Source organism: Athene noctua, chromosome 6 (assembly GCF_965140245.1).
Source record: "Athene noctua chromosome 6, bAthNoc1.hap1.1, whole genome shotgun sequence".
Classification (NCBI taxonomy): Eukaryota; Metazoa; Chordata; class Aves; order Strigiformes; family Strigidae; genus Athene; species Athene noctua.
In genome coordinates this window covers 14,551,444-14,570,584 of record NC_134042.1, presented here as the reverse complement: position 1 = coordinate 14,570,584, position 19,141 = coordinate 14,551,444, and the positions used below count along the sequence as shown (strand labels likewise).

General features: G+C 43.6%; 2 protein-coding genes across 3 annotated transcripts in view; both read right to left on the bottom strand.

Annotated features, from left to right (window-relative positions):
- COX16 (cytochrome c oxidase assembly factor COX16) overlaps positions 1-7,479 on the bottom strand; it is a 48,424-nt gene extending 40,945 nt beyond the window's left edge. Inside the window, exons 1-2 of one of the 2 annotated variants that reach the window (XM_074909668.1) lie at positions 7,375-7,454; positions 4,342-4,459 (exon numbers count right to left, since the gene is read on the bottom strand). In XM_074909668.1, coding sequence (XP_074765769.1) covers positions 4,342-4,407 — 66 coding nt within the window. In that variant the 5' untranslated portion in view covers positions 4,408-4,459; positions 7,375-7,454. Of the gene's footprint in view, positions 1-4,341; positions 4,460-7,374 lie in introns of both variants that reach the window. The other variant, XM_074909669.1, reaches the window with a different exon arrangement.
- Positions 7,480-11,328: 3,849 nt separating this feature from the next.
- LOC141962082 (deubiquitinase DESI2-like) overlaps positions 11,329-19,141 on the bottom strand; it is a 60,074-nt gene continuing 52,261 nt past the window's right edge. Inside the window, exon 5 of the mRNA XM_074909666.1 lies at positions 11,329-14,388. Within this exon, the coding sequence (XP_074765767.1) occupies positions 14,146-14,388 (243 nt within the window). The 3' untranslated portion in view covers positions 11,329-14,145. The remainder of the gene's footprint in view (positions 14,389-19,141) is intronic.

Here is a 19,141-nt window from a genome sequence, read left to right as displayed (position 1 = left end):
AATGAAAGATAGGATCTGACATAAGAGCACCATCTGTCACATATACTCAGAAACCTCAATAAATGTTTTATGTAAAAAAATGACATAAAATTCTCTTTAATAACATTCTTTTAAAAATTCTATTTGTTCACTTCTCCACTGGGAAGTATGTTATGCAATCAGTTATGGATGGCAACAGACTGATCCCTTGAACCGCATCTTGGGATGAGAAATACTTGTATTTGTCACCAGCTACAGCAAGATGGTCACTGAAAACTACTAACAGCAGAACTTACCGCAGATCGCTACTTTTTTAGTTTCCTACATAGTCTAAAGCAGCCATCCTCAGCTCCTTGTGTTCACAAAATAACAAGTAACTATTTATCTGACAGCACCAGCTACTTGCCATAGTATAGGTGTCCCTGTTGTTAGAGAAAGCCATTCCTGCTATAGTACCAAATATGAAAGCCAGATGACAAAATTACATGTCATAAGCCCCTAAATTGACCAAATAATAATATTTAGTGCTGGCAACACAGATTATGGAGTGGTGGAAAATGTTATGATACATATCACTGGAGAAGGAACATGATAATTTTCTAAGCTCTTCTTCAAGACTGCTGCTGCAAGACCCTCCAGCTATTCATCAGGAGCTTCAAAACTAGAACAGCCATGTGAATCATTTTATTTTAGTCTGCAGTGATCACAGTATAAAGGGTTTTGGAGTTTCCTCTTTAAGGAACTGTCATATGTGCAGTGCAAGACTGGTGAAAGATGGCAATCTGACAGCCCAGAAGACTGAAGTCTCCTTTTTGCTCCCCAAATAAAGTAGCAGGGCAAACTGCCAGTCCCAGAAAAGACCCAGGCAAGTCATCTTAACCTGAAGCGCCCCCCTCTGCCAGATCTCTCTCTCAAGAGTTTGTTTTCCACAGCCACAACAGCACTTGGCTCTAACGTTGAAACTGCGGAGAAGAGAGAAAAACGTGCAGTCTTTTCAGAAGCTTCCTAAATCCTCTCCTCGCCCTCGATGGGAGCACAAGAGGGTCTACCTTTTCTTCTTGTCTGCAACAAATGGAAATCATTTTTATTTCAGATCAGAGACCTTCTTTGGGGGGAAAACAAAACCCAAAATTATACGTGCCTTAGTAGTTATTTCATTCAGAAGTACAAGAATGCACCGACTTAATATGTATACTAGAATTCCCAAACTGCAGAAAGACTGAACTGCATTACATTCAAAAATGGATAAAATATGCCATCAGATGACCCCATGGATAACATGCTGGCAACCCAGGAGAGCAGCTGGTACAAACTGGAGCCAACCATAGCTGACTGATAAAGCAGAGGAGTGTAGTTTTCACAGCATGTAGAACTCTGTGCAGAGCATTAAACTTGACCCAAGGTCTCAGGCTAATTGGCTTGATACAGAGTATGTTCAAAGCAGTGATTTTCAGGATTGCAAATATGAATGGCTACAGTACTACAAAACCTGTCCCTATCCTTTCAATGCTACCATACTACATCTTAGGAAGAAAACAAAACCTCTGTTTATTAAAATGTCCGTTTAATACGGACATTTTCATAACACGTTGGAAAACACAGAAAGTGCATTTAATAGAAACCAATCTAAGAACAACACAGGAGACAGAAACCTTTATGTTCCTTAGCATGAGCATTAGAAAACAAAGGGCATTTTCAACCACAGCATTGTCATTTTGCATTACAAACATTGCTTGGGCTGGTTGGATGACAGGGAATTTCACTCAGCAGTTACAACTGTTTGAAAACCAAGGCTGTCATGGTGGTCAAGCTGCAGTTTCCCCTAGAAATGGTGCAGTTTGCACCATCTTCTCTTTCTTCATAAGCTTCTAAAAGCCAAAATTTCAATTTCTTATTAAAATTATCATTCCCATTGCTCACAGGTTCAAATCTAACCAAGGTACACTACAATGAGAAACTTTACATCCTACAGCAACCTGGTGTTCTCGTGATGTGTCAGACACAGCTCAAAACAGCAATAAACTGAAATCTTCAAGTAAAGAACATAAAAAGAAACCACTGCTGGTCAAGTAATACTTCCCTACTGACAACACTGGATAGGGGATGAAGATTAAATATACTTTATATTAAATATACTCTATAATAAATATTAATCTTACATCTTTATTTTCACCACCTCTCAAAGAAGGCGGAGACTTAGAGCAGGACTAAACACACAGTGAAATTGGGCCAGTCTGTACTTATGTTACTGTTCTGAGGCTCAACACAGAACCTCAGCTCCCAAGTGCCAGATTAGTCCATTGGAACAGCATTTTCCATATTTCTCAGCATTCTTATCATCTTTCATGGACAGATCCTCCATACCTCAGGACTCAGAACTGAGCAGCTTTTTATGAAACTGTATTTAAAGAAATCTTTGGAAACTTAAGTTATTTAAATGGTAAAAAAAGTTTCCCTACTCATTAACCCTGTAAAACTTTCAGTGACTCACAGCACAATAAAATACCATTTCACAATGTTTGCAAAACATTTCCAAGCGTCAGTCCAGACGACCCTGACTTCACCAGTGACAAAACTAATCCACAGACATGTAATTTCATGTCCCGATGTCTGGTAAAAGTTGTCTGTTAAAAAGGTTGACAGACAACTGGTTCATTAACAAGGGCCTAACATGTCACTGACCTTCTCCAAGGGTGCCTGAAAGCACAGACCACATTGCTGCAGCATTGTTAGGGACTCTCTCTAAACTCATCTTTCTTCTTGTCCTGTACATGACATGCATTCTTGGTGTCTCTTGATGAAGTGTTTATCAAAGTAAACTTGCACTGTTCAAGGCAGCAATGTAGATGGCATTGTAGCACAGTCTGTGTGCATAAACACTGATGGAAATATATTTTAGAAACATGTTTAATCACAGAAAAAACTTTTAGTCTTCCAAACTACCCACATCCTCTCTTTTGGCAACACTAGGCACAGCACATAAAACACCAAAGACAAGATCTAGAAGGAGAAGCAAGGACCTTGTACAGTCATTACAGCATGAGGAAAAAACACAGAAAAATGAAAGTAAGTCAAGATCTACAACTGTAGATACAGAGAATGTTGCAACACACTGCAGATTTGAAACTTGCAGCACTACATGTATAGTGCAATATACTTATTTTAGGTATGCAATAAAAATCATCAAATGAGCCACAGGCTATATTTTCTGTCTGCTAAGATGCCACTTCAGATCCTCAGAACTTAATTCTTCCCTTGTAACATGTTGACAGCAGAACTGGAAATGCATCTATACATTCATTTTGCAACTTAGATCCTTGTCTCAAATAGGAGAAACAGAATCACAAATGCAAGTTTTAGAAAGTGGTGTGAGCACATGAAATAAATTTTTTTTCAACATGCATTTTAAATCTATTGCTGCTTTGCAGTCTTTAAATCCAAACATGTTTCCTCCATGATCTAGAATCACCATTCATACTTGTCTGAAAAAATAACTTCCAGCAACCTTCAAACATTCGGACTGCACTAAAGAAGTAACCTTACATGTTCAGTGTCTTGTAAGAAAGGTATGACACTGGATCCACCATCTGTAACACTGAAAAGCCTTGTTCTCTCAAGGTCTTACAAAAGCGTCACAGCAGCAATAGAACAACTGACAGACCCATCTCTTTTGGTCAGGTAAAGTTGATTTTGGAATGTAAAGCAGCAGTGACTGAAGCTCTTCTGCAACAGAACTGAGTATCCTGAAGACTCGTAAGTTAAGCTTCATGTGATAAGGGTTCCCATAATCATGACAGGAAACAGAGATGTCAACATAGCTGACAAAGATGTTTAAGTTACCACAGAGGTGGCACAGCCCTCCATTGTAACAGCAAAATCTGTAAGGGTGCTGGAGCTTACCCCAATCTACACAGATGTTTCCATTTTTATCAGTGCTTTAGGACTATTCACCCTGTAGCGCTCAAGCTGTTAAGATATTCCATGCCAGGCTACACCACTCTCTCCTGCATACTTACTATTTTATGCCATGCAGAGATCTCTTATCTGCAAAGTTTAGAGTTAAAGGAAACATTCACAAATCAAGGTTTCCTGCAGGTTTAATTCCTGCTTCCTACAGTCTTTTTGGTGCTCACAAAGAAACATTATCTTCTGAGAAAGTATGACTGAAAACTGTGATTTACACATCTTACTCTGAAAGCTGTTGTCTGTTTGAGCTTAAAAGATCAGCCAAGAAAATTCCTTCTGCACTGAAATATTCTAACAGCCCCCAGCTGAAAAGAACAAAGGATCAAGATAATTTACACTCAAAAGAAATATTTTTTATATACATTTGTGCATGCATGTGTATAATGAGACACGCACCTTTCTTTGAATTATATTCTCTTTAACCTTGGAGCCTTTAGAAAAAGTGGCACAGGGATTTTTCATTCAAATATGCAGTGTAAGAAGGGAAGATATGAAAGAGTCTGATTTTTTTTTCCTGTAAAAAAAGCAAATATGGTACTGATAAAAAATCCAGCAGTACTGAATAATAAAGTCCTGTACCTGTCTAGTGAAAAATATGATGTACAGGATGCAAGAATCTAACAGAAGCCTTTGGTTTCAGTATTACCAACAAATTCAGCAGAATTTAAAGGGTTACGAAGGCATGCTCCTGATTCTGTGCATAGATCCACTGTCTTTCTGCTGCAATTGACCTCTTAGCACAATTTTGTTCAGCTTCAGAGATGCTTTCAGAGTTCAATAGACAGCTGGGGAACTGACAAGAATTGCATGACTTTTTTTAATTCCTTGGGAAGACTTTGGGCAGCAACACGGAAACTTTCTAAAGTATTCACAGGAGATAATAATTTTAGTCAGGGAGACATTAAACCCTGGAAAAAATATAATAAAATATTTCTCTATATAATATTGTCTCTGGAGGAAAGAGCTCTGCAGTAACAGAAATGGAATGAAATCAGGCAGTTCAAAGTCAGAGAAACCAGTCTCAAAAATTTCTGCTATGACGTGTGGCAAAAACCCTCAGAGGGCCAAAAGGACAACCACAGGTCTACCTTGGCCTGGGAAGCTGAAGTCCTACCTCCAGAACTGAAGAAGAACTGAGAAAATCTATACCATTGCTGCCAGATGGTTGTTTAACCTCTCCTTAAAAACCCTAAGGATGTATCACGAGTGCTCAATCCTTACAAAGTTTAGTATTTTCCTAACATCTGATCTAAAGCTCTATTTATTTTGGTACTTCTTTCCCAAGCTATGGAAAGTAATTGCCACTCTCAATATATGATGTACAGAACTTTTCACACTTTTCTAAAACAAAGTCAATTCCTTCAAGTAATCTTCAACAGTAGAATGTCTGCTGTATCTTTTATGTTGTTCTCCTCTAGACTTTACAGTTTTTCTTCATCATCTCTACAATGGCATCACAAAGCTGGAAAATTACTCCAGCTGAGGACTTTGAGTAGACTGGAAGAGTCCTATTCCATGTTTTACTTTACTTTTGAAAAGTTTCTGTGTCTTGCAGGACCCACCCACCTAAGATACCTTTCAATTTGGAAGGCATCTGATAACTACATTTTCTAGTATTTCCTCAATCCTTTGAGAACACAAATTACAAGAAGCGTATCTTGTGCGTTCTCTAATGTGCAGTTCTCACTGCGAAGGTAATGGAGGAAGCTTTACCACAATCAAGATCCTGTGTATCAATATCATCTCCTCACCTACTATACCAGTTAACCTATCAAATAATCTGACGTATTTATTGTTGAAAAGCTGTGGTGACTTTTTTCTCTACAGGTCACCACCTGTAAATATCTACAATTTAATCACATAGCATTTTCCCCAAACCTTTTATGGAGTTAAAGCTGAGCTGGAGTGTACAAAACTGACTGGGCCCCTCATTTTGAAAGAGAAGTTGCAAACCTCAAGTAATTACATAAACAATAGGACTGTGACCAAAAACTATATGCAACCTTAAACATCTAAAAAAAAAAAAAAAAGTGTTATTAAACTAAAGAATAATGTCAGCGCACTCATAAAATGACATTAAAATGTAGAGAGCAAAATAAATTGTCTAGGCATGAAAGCATCAAAGTTCTAAACAGCTGTTAACACTACGCTCTATCACTTTATGCAAGGTGCTACACACAGATTGTCTGCAATATCAGGGAGTGAGGTTGCTGATGCAAATGATTCATACAGTTGTATTATCATATTCGTTTGTTGGTTTGGGGTTTTTTGAATGTTTTAATTTCTTACAAAAGTCTTCATCAGTATTTTGATAGAAAATACTTCAGTGTATTCAACTGAATTAATATTTACACTTAAAGTCCAGAACCTCCATATTGTCATTCAAAATAAATGGCCTTAAAACTTTTTTACCTCTGACAAGCGTCACTGTCCTTTTTGGACCTCTCCATTTTTCTGAGGCATCCTGCTGAAGATATCAGGAGGATGACACTAAGTTCTTCAGTAGTATTATAAAAATGTGGGAATTATCCTTTGCCTGACTTTTTATCCACCTAGAAATGAGCTTACTTTTTCTAAACCAACTGTATATATAGAAAATGAGACATGAACACAAACCACGCTCTCCTGGCTATTGCTTTCGTCTTCCTTCATGAGTTTTTATCCGTAAGTGTGTCTGAGTTCAATTTTTCCTCTAGTGTGCACAGGTACTCAGGATAGGCGAGTGCAATCTATTAAGCTGTGTGTCCTAGAAATTTTATTCCTTTGACTTTATTGATCTTTTCTAGTCTTGACTATTCCAAATAGTTCTCCCTTTGAGCAGAACTGTGTTAACCTATCAGCTCATTTAACTCAAATTCTTTCCGTTTATTTAGACGTACAGATCATCAGTCCGACGTTGATGCTGTAGTTTAAAATCCGCTGAAAAGCTAAAGAAAGTTAGACAAGCACATAAGCAGGGTTTTAAAGAAACACCGAGATGCATTATTTTCCTCACCTTGCCGTTACGAGTATCTTGAAGAACATGCTTCAGAGCCCTCCCCCTGCCCCCAGAGGCCGCCACTGCAGCTGCAGGCAGAGCGGGACACGCGCCGCCCGCCCCCTCCTCCTCTCCGGGCACACGCCAGTCCCCTACCGGCGCTAACACGCCCGGGCGACACGAGCACCGTCCACCGGGCGACACGAGCACCGTCCACCGGGCGACACGAGCCGCCGGCCCCGCGCACGGCGGGAGGGAGCCCCTGGGCCGCGCCTCGTGGAGCCGGACCCCCCTGAGGCGGCGGCGGGACCGCGGCAGCCCTAGCGTCCGCTCGCCCCAACAGGAGCCGCGGGGGCGGAACCTGGCGGGGCACCGGCCCGCCCTAAGCCTCGCCTCCTTCCCGGTGCCGGTGCCGGTGACGGTGCCCCCCCCCCCCCCCCCGCGGTGCTCACCAACAGGGGGACCCCGAAGGTCATGGTGCGGCCCCGCCACAGCTTGCGCAGCCTCTCCATCCCGCCCCTCCCCACAGGCCGCGGGCGGCGCCTCGCGCCTCCCGCCGCGCTTCCGGCCGGGAGCGGGTCCGCCCGCCACAGCGGCCCCCGCCGCCGCGGCAACGCGCCCGCGACAACCTGGTTCCGCGGCGATGGTGGCCGCGGCGGTGGTGGCCGCGGCGCGTTTGGCGGAAGGAGGCGGCTTGGGCGGAGCGGCCTCGGCAGGCAGCCGGCCGGGCCCCGCCAGCTGCCACCCGCCTTTCTGCAGCCGTAGCGATGCCTGCTAGCAGTTGGTGCCTGCAAGTTGAGGCCCGTAAGAATTACTGATAAAAGAAGCATCCCATTATGCCTTACATGGTCATGCTGTACCCAGTTGTCTATACCTGGAAGTCGACAGTACTATGAGAATTATGCGATCTGGGTGAAGCTCCTCAAGAGATCTTACTTTGGAAGTCTCGAAGGGGGGAAGTGTTGAGAAGTTCTTTTGCCGAACAAAATACTTAGGATTTAACAAGTGATTAAAGTGTACAGAGCAGATACCCTAACCCGGAGAATAGATACATGCTGGCAGAATCGGTCAAACAAGACAGATATGAAAGAACAGCTTGGCCGGAACCACAAGGTTGGGAAACACGCAAGGAAAAGAAATTGCCCTCAAAAGACTCACAACCATAAAAGGGAAAAAGGAGTAGGGGCTAACTCCCCAAAACGACCACCCGAGACCCCCACACGTGCATAGTGTAGTTTTGCAATGTCAGCATTATGTAAATGTTTAGTAGATAGGGGAAAGGCAGAGACTTCTTGGAAAATGTATGAATATTCATTTCTTTAAGGGATATAAAGGATGGGCTTTTGTTTTAGACTGTGCATGTTAGGAGGAATGATCCCCCATGCATCTGGCACCAAATAAAGAAATGCCTGCTTCTTAATGCTACGTTGATGTTAAGAGGTTCCTTCCTAATTTTGGTGACAAACAGCTCGTCAGTCGTGGAAATAATCCACGTGAAATAGCACGGTCAGACTCACGCAGCGAGCCAGGTGCTTTGGCTGCTGTGGCCAAGTTACCAGTTGTAAGGCCACAGGGTACTTCAAGATTGTGTGTACACACACACACAGACACACACGGACAGAGCTTCCACTGTATGGGATGAAAAGGATGGGGCTGGAGCCATGCTGTCACCTGCATGAATACACAGCTGGGATCCAAGGCCAGGAGATGCCAGTAACAGCACATGTGTGCTGACAGAAGGATCGAGGCTTAAAATGTCCTGAAGCCCCTCTGAAGTTTCTGCCCCTGTTTTTCTTTTCATCTGCCATCTATGGCATGTGAAATGAAATCTCCCCACCGGTTATTCCTCCTTGAAGCTTTCTGTGCAAACATGCTAGCTTTGTTAGGTGTTTGTACCACACCTAGCACAGTGGCATTCTCATTTTTGGCTTAGAGCTGCTGCACATTATGCTGTTACTCTTACTGCTCATTACTTCTGGTACCCCTGAATGCCCATTCACTCATATCACAAAGCATTGTACTCAACATATTGTGCTATTATATTAAGGCAATTACAAGCATGAGTGGCAGTTTAGTCTGCCTGTATTATGGGACTGAAAATTCAAAGTTAGTTACTGCAGCATAGTCCCTAATGGTGAGATGAAAGCACCATCCACAAAACTGCACTAACCCAGGCCTGACCCTGAATTCTTCTGCTAAGATAAAATTCCCTTTAGATGTATGTGGGGAAGGGGAATAGGAATTCACCTTCAGTGAAGCCACCACTGAAGTCACAGAAATGAGAAAATAACAAAAAACTGCAGGGCAGAAGACTCTCAAGATAACCCTGAGACTGATGGAGCTCAGTGCTAGCACATGTCTGGGTGGTTTGCCACAGGAAGTCCCTCAGGAGATGTTCCCTTCAAGAACCTCAAAGGTTAAAGAAGAATATGTTTCTCTGGATCAATCCATTCCAGCAGACAGAGGAAAAGCCTGCAGTGAATAGTTTGGTAAGAAATGAAGGTTCATGCTGTGCATAATGAAGAAAAATCCATGTGAACATCAATAGCTGTCACAGCATTCCCAGCAGTGAAGAGAGTGGTCTTTCACCTGTCAGCAAGGCGAGGATTGCCTTTTCTTGCATGAGGAGCAAGGCAGTCTGGAGGCTAGAGAAGATTTAGCACTGCATATACCTACTTTTTAAGGACTTCCAGCAATAAAGATGTATTTCACATATGTAGGGGTACTAGCGTCCCTGAGCCTACCTATCTGTTTTGTGTTGGACATGTACAAAGACTTTCAAGTGAGAGGACTTGACTCAGACTCCTGACATTTTTCTGTGTTCTGAACTTCCTTTTGTGCTTCCATGTGGTATTTGGTAAAAGAACTTGGCCTGGGTAAAGTGGACCTCAAAGGCAAAAATCTGCCACTTTGCAAAATCATGATCAAATAATGACCGGTTCAAATGACTGACTACTTCACCAAATCTCAACAGAGCTAGGGATTTCACCTCCCTCCACATGTGGGAAAAGCCAGCCTGCAGAACTGAGATCAGGGACATTTCAGGAAAGCAAGTGGCACAGAGAGACTAAAAGCTTCTACAGCTTGTACCTGGGATACCTTGGCAGGGTGGGAGAGCAGGGCTGAAATAGCAGGAAACATTGCCACTCAGGATTGGTAGACATGGAGGGCACCACTGGACAGAGACATACACAGGCTCTGCTGTCTCCAGTGAGAGCTGAAGGCTGTGTTAGTATTAACTCTGTGGATGGCCAGAACTTAGACAGCTGAATCTTTACTTGCAACAAGAGACAAGCCAGCTCAGCAATGTTAAACTGCATGTGTAGTTCCCACTAGCTTTTGTAGGTGGACGCACATCTTTACTGAAGGTCACCTTCTCTAATTTTGAACTTTGAGCTCGTTGATTAAAAGCAATTGTGAAGACCTGGTCACTAGCTATGCCTTTCATTCTGTAGCCTGGTTTCCCAAGGAAAGAAGATTGCCATGATCATGCTGGGTTTTTTCCTGCATTGTTATCCCTTATCCCAATCATACTCGACTCCCCAAAACTTTTATAGCCTTTTCAAAACAAAGCTGTCTACAACAGTGGTAATGTAACAGTCCTATTCTGAGATTTAGAGCCATTAGTCATTCCTTCATGTTAGTAATTAAATGTGCCACGCCATCCACTCAAATGCCTCTCAGCTACAGCCACATGCACAATGGTGGAGTGCTGACATGTTAGAGACAAGAGCACATATTCTCCAGGCATATGCTGTGATGTTTTCACATATTACTGTAGCCAAAGGCTCTTCCATGTTCTGGTAGCCTGCAGCAATTCAGGGTGCAGCTGGGAGAATGAAAGCTCCTCTTTTAAATACTTCCTAAGTCACTACACAGCTTTTCCACAACCCAAATCAGTGCCTGATGGCGAGCATAGCAGGGACAAAGTGGAACAGGACACCTGCTGCCTCAATTCAAAGAGTAATTTAAAACCATCTGAAAATGAAACATTGATGATTACTTCCTTTGTCCTTCTCCATTAATCACATCAAGGAATTGCTGGAAGTAACCCACAGCTGCTGATGCTCAGGTGCAGAGTTGGTGCCCTGTCATTCCAACTTTTAAAAGGGCACCAAAAGTCCTCACAGTAGGAAAAAGGGTTGAGTTTATGCCAGTGCTATGGGATGCTCTTGTTAAGATTCAGAAGCTGCTCTTTTGTTTTCATTGATAACTGTTGGTATCTAAAATTTTCCGATGGTGTTATACTCTAAAACAGCAAGAGAAAGCAAATGTGTAACTTGATACAAATATGATATAATAACAACAATAATTTGGTAATACTTGGAAGGATAAGAAAAGTACCTAAAAACAAACAGGCTGTGCCAGAGATGATCAGTAAATTAGACTTTTAAAATGTCTTCATGTTTAATAATCTAAAATGCTGTTAAATTACAGAGGTAAAGCTATCATCAATATATATTTTATTTCCACAGTGTCCTTTTGTTCTTGTCATTGTTGGTTGGTCACCTTTAACAGAAAGGGGTAGGGAGAAACAAACACTTTTGAAGATTGGAATATATTGTGGTTTTGATTTACGATAGAGGTTTGATGCCTCCTTGATGTGACCCCTACTGCCATAAACAGACAGACAAACATAAAAGTAGATAAACAAACATCTCTTTTATGACATTGACAGCTCACCCCAAGTGTTGTTCCCGATACTTCAAGCACATATTCACGTCCCCAAGGAGGCTGAGTGCAGCTTTCTTGTCCAGATTACCATACAGCCAGTTAAGCATTTTTTACTTTGTGAAATACTGTGAGAGGTTTTTCTGTGTGAAATGTGCCTCTGGAGCCCTAATTCTCTCCTAGATGTATACATGGTGCTTTATCTGGAGCTCAGGTGCAAAGTAGAAACACGAGGGTGATGGCTGGCTGGCTTTTGTCACATCAGGAACTAGGTGTTTCTGACTGCAGTTTCCCTGGCCTAGAAAAAAGCTCTAGGAAAGCCTCTTCTCACTTTCTTCCAGAGAAGGATCTAAAAAGAGATTTTAAAATTCACTGCACATAATGTGCTGATGGCTATTGGCAGGCACCCTGGGAACTTCAGACAAATGAAGCTTGCGCTGCTGGTTTAGGCTGCAATGACTGCAGGGGCATAGAGTGCAACAGTACATTGTGTAACGTGGTTTCTGGGCGGTGGGATGGAGGACAGGATGGAAATCTTATTAAACATCCCTGGACAAGCTGGAGTGATCAAAATTGGTGCTGGACTGGATACCAGGAGCTGCAAAATTGCTCACAATGTGGTATTGGCTGCGAGTAGCCAAGGTTAATAAGGAATATGACTTCAGTTCAGTATAGAACTTGCAGCAATTTGTTCAGAGGCTGAAAATGAGAGGCGTGTTGCAAAGGTTTTGTTGCCCAAACATGCATCACTTCAGGAGGTAGTGGAGTGAGGCCATCCTGTGAGTTACATTTCCATCCAACAGACCTCCCCAAAGCCTCCTGCTTCACTAAGAGCGTGCACACGTTAACAAACCATTAAGCGCTGTCTGTGTAGACAAGATGTACATCATAGCCAAGACCTTCAGCCCTGAAAGCACACACTTCTGTATACCTGAGCTAAAGAAACAGTTGGTTGGACTCAGCATGCTATTGCGACCAATAAAAGGAAACAGCCACGCATTTTAAGGGCTTGTAGTTCTTTCTGGTTGGGGGGTGGAAGTCCTGACTTGGTAGTAGCTGTTGAGAACAGCATTTCTAAAATGGCAATCCCCCTCTCAACACTGTGCCTGTTCCTTTTTTCATCCTCCTTTGTGTAGCCAAGAGGAGTTGCAAGGGGCCTGGATTTTCCCTTTGATTCTCTCCTACATCTTTTGACTAGAACTCCTAGTGAGGTAATTGAATGGAAGAGTTGGTGTACTTGTCCTTTCCTCCTCCTCTGCTTTCTCGTCAGCTGTCAGAATGAGCATAAATACATCCAAGGACCAGATTCTTGTCAAGAGCCAGCCTGGAGAGGCCAGTGAGCCAGATGCGCCTATTTTTCATGCCACTAAAATAGTGCACACAATGGAAGGCACGATGGTGGCCCATGCATTGGAAGGGTCATCCATGCTTTCCAGATGTGGCCCTAAGTTTCCCCCTCCACCTCCAAAAAGAGAGAAGGAAACAGGTTGACATGCTTTGGATTCACCACTTTTTTACCTTGAGTTGGCTCAAAAACAGGCTGGGGAACGGTGGCTCTGGAGACACATTTTAGGTCTATGAGTGCAGGAGGAAAAGCAGAAGGAAATACCAACCTTCCCAATATATCCTCTTATCCTTGTGCTCAGGAGGGCTGTTCCCCCAAAGACAGCCAGCAAATTTCAGCTAGGAGGGAGATTCCCCAGGGAATCTGGGGAATAAAGGAAACCAGGTATGCTGCCTAGAATTAGGGGAACTGAGAGGGGTCTGTGCCAAAAAGCACCAATATGGTCAACAGTCATCTCTGCACCTACTTAGTAGCTGCCTCTAAACACTAGCCCCATCCTCTTTTTGACCCCAAAGAAAAGCCACGGTAACACATTCATTTTCTAGGTTCTTTGTTATTATTTTTAAGAGCAGGACAGTCAACTGAGCTCTTAAATTTGAGTACTGAAAACTGGCGGTTGTAGAACAGCAGCACCTTTCATTTGTCCTTCACATGAGTTAGAAACCTGATAATTACAAAAGGGATGGGGCTGAGTGGAGCTTGTTGCTGGTCTAAGAGATGAGAAGGTTGCGTTCTGGCTCTGCTTCCTTCACTGGGTGTGGGCAGGAGATTTGCGATAGGGGAATGGAAATGGCAAACCCAGCCAAAATAGAGAGGAGGCTGCTGGGCTCACATGAGGGGGGACGAGATAAAAAGATAAAACAGTTCCAGAGAAGGAACATCACAGTATGGTGCCCCCCTGCCCCTACGCATGCTCTCATGCCCGAGAGAGCCAGCAGTTCTCCATAGATCGAGGAGCATGGGGGCCCTGGAAGGAGAATCCAGTTTAGTTGCCACACTCCTCAGTTCAGCACTGGGGTTCACAGTCATTTTGCCAAGCAACTGTAGTGGCAGCCCTTGGAAAAGGGGCTGAAGCTTCACCTTCTTAGTAGAAAGGGTCTTCCCTCTCCTGTGTTGTCCATTGAAGAAGAGAAGAGAAAAACCAAGGTGTGAGAAAAAAATAGTACAAGGGGGAGAGGGATGTTATTTGAGTGTATACTGGCACAGTCTAGACTCGGGTATGTCTACAGGTTCGCGATGTGCCTGAGGCTGAGGGGGCTGCAGAGGTGGAGGGGGCCTCCTCATCCGTTGTGTCCCCCTGCTCCTCCTTGTGGAGGCCGAGGCTGATGTGGCTCTGCAGGGCTGCTGGGGTCAACCACTCCTTGGGAAGGCAGCTCTGGAGGAAGGGGATACACGAGCTGAAGTAGGCCAGGCGGTTCACCCAGCGGGGGATCTCTTTCCCACATAGTATCTGTGGAGCAAACCAAAAAGGAGCATGGTTAATAGTACTAAAACACATGCGTGGTGGCAATGTCATCCCCATCCGCACCACCAGCTCAGCGGAGTGAATTCCCTGTTGCTCAGAAGAGAGCTGTCTGAAGTGTAGGGAGCATCTTCTGCAGCCCAAAACAGCTATAAAAGCAAATGACTACCCAATGCTCGACACGCACAGAGAGCCCTGCCAGCCACAGCCCTTGCCAGCATCATAGCAGAGACTGGGGGAAACAGTTCATGGTCCTCAACAGCTCTGGCCACTCCAGGCAGTCCATGGGTAAAAGGACAGGCCTGCTGGTGCTTCTCCACCACGACAAAGACAAATTTTCCAAGTAGCTCAAAAATTTTGGAAAAATATTTAGGCTGTTGCTGGCCAGACCTTGAGGAACCCAGAAGCTGAGCCTGAATAGGTGGATAGGGATGCCTGCAAAGCTGTTCTTGCTGCTCAATTTTCTTCCTTGGGCTGACACATCAGGTCAGTCAAGTTACAGTATCTGAGAGTCCTTTTCCTGTCCTAGCACATCACCCTTTGATTTCTCCTCATATGGTATTTCCTAAATGTGAGAAACCAAGCAACAAACAGAAAAATACTAGCCTCTCACTAGGCCTGTGTTTCATCACAGATGCTCCTTGGCACTGTTTTGCGTTACACTCTACTAGCATAGATATTGTTTTGCAAGGTCATCTCACATTCAGCACAATGAAACAACCCGCTGCATATGGCATCTCCTTTCTTCTGTAGCATTTGACCACACATAGAGGACAGATTTTAGTAGCTGTACCTATCTTAGGCCACATAAGGAAAGTTTCCCTTTACATTTTTCCAGACACAAAAGAGGCACGTGGAACTGATCAGCCGGGGTGCCTCAAGAGTGTGTCTTTAGTAAAATATACTGCTTTTGTGGCCCTACACCAGTATACTAGAGCCTGAAGTCTGTAGTGGGTACAGTAGTCACAATACCCAAATTCACCTTCCAGCACTGTCTCCCATGGAGCAAGACAAGCAGGGAGGAAACTCCACCCCACAGCTTTGTTCAACAATCTATCTGGATTACTGGTTCCAGGTTTGCTCATTCTGCACCTTCCACCAGGACTAAATTCCTTTGCTCTTCCTCCCATCCTCTTTCTGTCTAAAACTACACTTCATTTAATACTAATTGCTGCAAAAACTAAGAGAGTGTCTGTAATCCATCAAGGAGATTATTTAATGAGATATCTGTTATTGACAATGGAAATGACATGCTTAGAGGTTTCAAGAGATTTTCAGGGAGCACAACTGGAGCAGTTGCTAGAGGATAGGCCATGCCACATTATAGCTGTTATGGCTGATGACCAGCTGGTCCTTCATGAGTATGGCCTGGGCAGAACAATCTAAGCCCCACTCCAACAGTCACCTTGAGGATAAGGGAATTAGCTTGCTTCAACACCATGGAGTTCCCATTGAACTGTGAAGAAGGTGGCAAACCTATGACCATGCTAATTTGGCTGTGGAACTCGCTTTATTTTGACATGCATTGTTTAAAAATCAATGTGTGAGACTGAAGACATTATCATTAGGTATTAGAAAATGAGCAGAGCCATTTAGCTGCTAAAATTACTTGCAAGCATAGACTGTTCTTTACTTAACACACCCCAAGGACTTTTGTTTCAGTTCTTACCAGTGCTGCATTCTACTTAACCTCAGATACAGCTATATGAATCTGTATTTAAAAAATTTTTAATCTGGGGATAATTACTTTATTAGCAATTCTTTATCTCCATCCAGATCCCTGGTTTCCACTGCTAGAACTATTGCCTGAGCCTGTAAGTAGATGACCTCTTCACCTGCTTTTAAGATTGATTCATAGAAAATTTGCTGATCCATCTGATTTTCTCACCAGACATATCTGACCGTTTTCACAGGAATACTGCTGAATTTTCAAAATTGTATTCAGTATGTTCTACTCAAACACTGAACCTGAGCCAAAGCCAAAAAAATGTAGCACAACTGCCTCTAGATTTTGTAGCATTTCTCTTTCTTCCTCTCCAGGAGTTCAGGCGACATATTGCTAGTGTAGAAAGTGACTCAGTTTAGGTTCCTTGTGATGTATGCGTGCATGTGAGCTTGGTTCTCAAGCAGTTATCTTATTAAAGACTTCCCTCCAGATATTAATAGGAAAACAAAACCAGGGTATGATTCTTCAGGTAATTAGCTGAAACAACAGAACAGGTAAGACTGCCTGAAAAAGAAATACTCTTTTAAGAGCTGACTATCTTTGCTGAGCAGATCCCCTAGCAACTGAAATAGCACTTCCCAATGTGGAAGCAATGCTGAGATGTTTGTCTTTGTTTATGGGAGCTTCTTCAGAATGAATCAGTGATGCAAGGAAGAGCCAGAAAAAGAATAGAGATGTGTGGGCATCAGGCCATCAATCACCAAAGGGCAGTTTGCGGAGCTTAAGGATAATGATGAAGTCAAAGTGGTTTCCTTTTCCTCAGTCATGTTTGTCCTGGCCTCTTGTCAGTGAAGCCTCGTTACTATTCCACAGCAAAACACAATGCTCAACAGGAGCAAAAGGGCAACAGCATGGTATGCCACTAACTACAGCCTGCTCCTGTGTTTTTCACTCCTTGCCATAAAGCATATTGTGCTGGAGCATCCAGCAGTACTTAGCTAATAGAGAAACATCAAATAAACCTGAATGCAATGGGATTAAGCCAACTGAGTTTAAATAAAACAGCACAAGCAAGATGAAGTGGGTGTTTTCCAATTGCGCATGAAGACACAGAAAAATCTACTTATTGCAGCTTTTCAGGGCAATTCTCAACTGAAAACCGCACACTGGAATAATAAACTCACAGAAGACTGATACCATCCATTGTTTCCACCAACAGAACTCTTTTTGAGAGATTTTTAGAGTTTAGGATTTTAGAGGTTTTTTTCTTGTTTGCTAAACAAGTGAGGTTTTCTCTTTTGAAGGAGGTAAACTTCTCTGTTATGGGTCACGTACTTGTCCTGTCAGACTTAGTGGATGAACTGTTATGGGTTAGAAATCACTGGTCCTGACCATCATATCATATTGTCCTGCTACCCATCCCTTCAGGAACTTAACATAGCTGTAGTGGAGCCTGAGCTTGACACTGGACAAGAAAGCAGCTGAGCCTCTTAAGCCGACGGGAGAAGGAACTTTCAAGAAATGAACAGAATTACAGATGGACTAAACCTGTGTGGGATGTGAGCCTGAAAGGTAGCTCAGGATTTACTTACAGCTTCTCTGCGGCAGAAAAGTGTTTGGGATGGGAAACCCTGCAGAGTACATGAGAGGCTGGACTACTAGCAGCAAAGCCTGGAACACCTCAGCCCATGTAGGGCTTCCCCAAGCTTTGTAAACCTCCCGTGAGTAGTGTCCAGCTACCACTGCAAGGCATAGCACTTCCTCATCTTTCTGTCACTGTCAGGTCCCTGAAGGTGTGAGTTATTCTCACCCCACAGAGGCAGCCAGTCCCTGCCACAGACTGAAATGTAACATTTTGGATAGCGAGCGCAGCTTGTGATTGCCCACCAAGAGACCTGTCCCGGTTTCAGGCAGAAACTTCGGCGGAGGGTGCATGTACTTGCAGCTTCCACTGAGCGGCACCTCGTGATAGAGAGCCAAGTCCCCCACAGCTGCAGCTTCTTCTGGGGACTCTGCCTGAGAGCTGCGAATGACCCAGCTGGCATCTGCAGAGTCAAGTGCAAAGAGCAGCTCAGACATCCGTGGCTGAAGCCAAACATGAGGGAGAAATGGGACATGACAGTTGGGGTGCTATTTCTGGGCAGCTGTCAAATCCACACCAGGATTTCAACTTAGCAAGAAACAATTAATTTGGGATGCAAAAAGATCCTCTGAGCATCTTAAGCTGTGTCACTTTGCACTAAGCAGTCCCTGGTTAAAATGTACAAACTGCCCTGGGAGCTAGGACTGCGCTCCATCACTCCTCCCTCCCCCTAAGCGCCCTAAGAACCAGGCTTTGTTGCTCAGCAAGCCCTTAAAGCTCCCTGCAAAGCTTTACTCTGGGCAGGGGAGCTGCCTAGCAGCTGGGAAACATGGGTTTAAATGAAAGGCCACACAGGAAGATGAGTCTTTGGCCTTGTAAAGGACAACACTATCAATGTGCTGCATTTTGTAAGGGCTTTGGGTCTAGATAGTCTAACAGGCTGAGCCCCTTTCAAAATAAAGTGAAGGGCAGGTTAGCTGTAGATCCTAAGAGAAAGCTCTTGAATGCAATAGGTACAGCGCTGTGCTGGATGATGCAATTGGGGAAAATCGGGCCACTCACAGAAGTATAACTCGAGGCACTTACAATTTTTTTTAAGTGAGCCTTCCCAAAGGCACTATGTAGTGTTCTGACCCATGAAAATCAAGATGAACAGAGGCAACATTACATTCTTCAAACAATACATACTAATTACTTCAATTCTTGTCTTCAAACTGAGGCTCGGAGAGTTCAGCACTGAACATCTGCTGAACCACCCACTGCCACTTCCACTTAGCAGCCTTGCTGAAAATGAGGTGACATCCACGCAGGGCATATATCCATTTGAGCTACTGTACAGTATTCCCCTTGGTGTGTCTTAGAGAATGCAAAGGGCTTTTATCGGTGCCTGAGGAGTCTAACACACACCCCAGAGCACTTCAGGAGCAAAGCCTTTGGAGCCCAAGGGGAATCTTTCCAGTGTTTGCATGAGTTGGTTCCTATGAGGCCTAGAC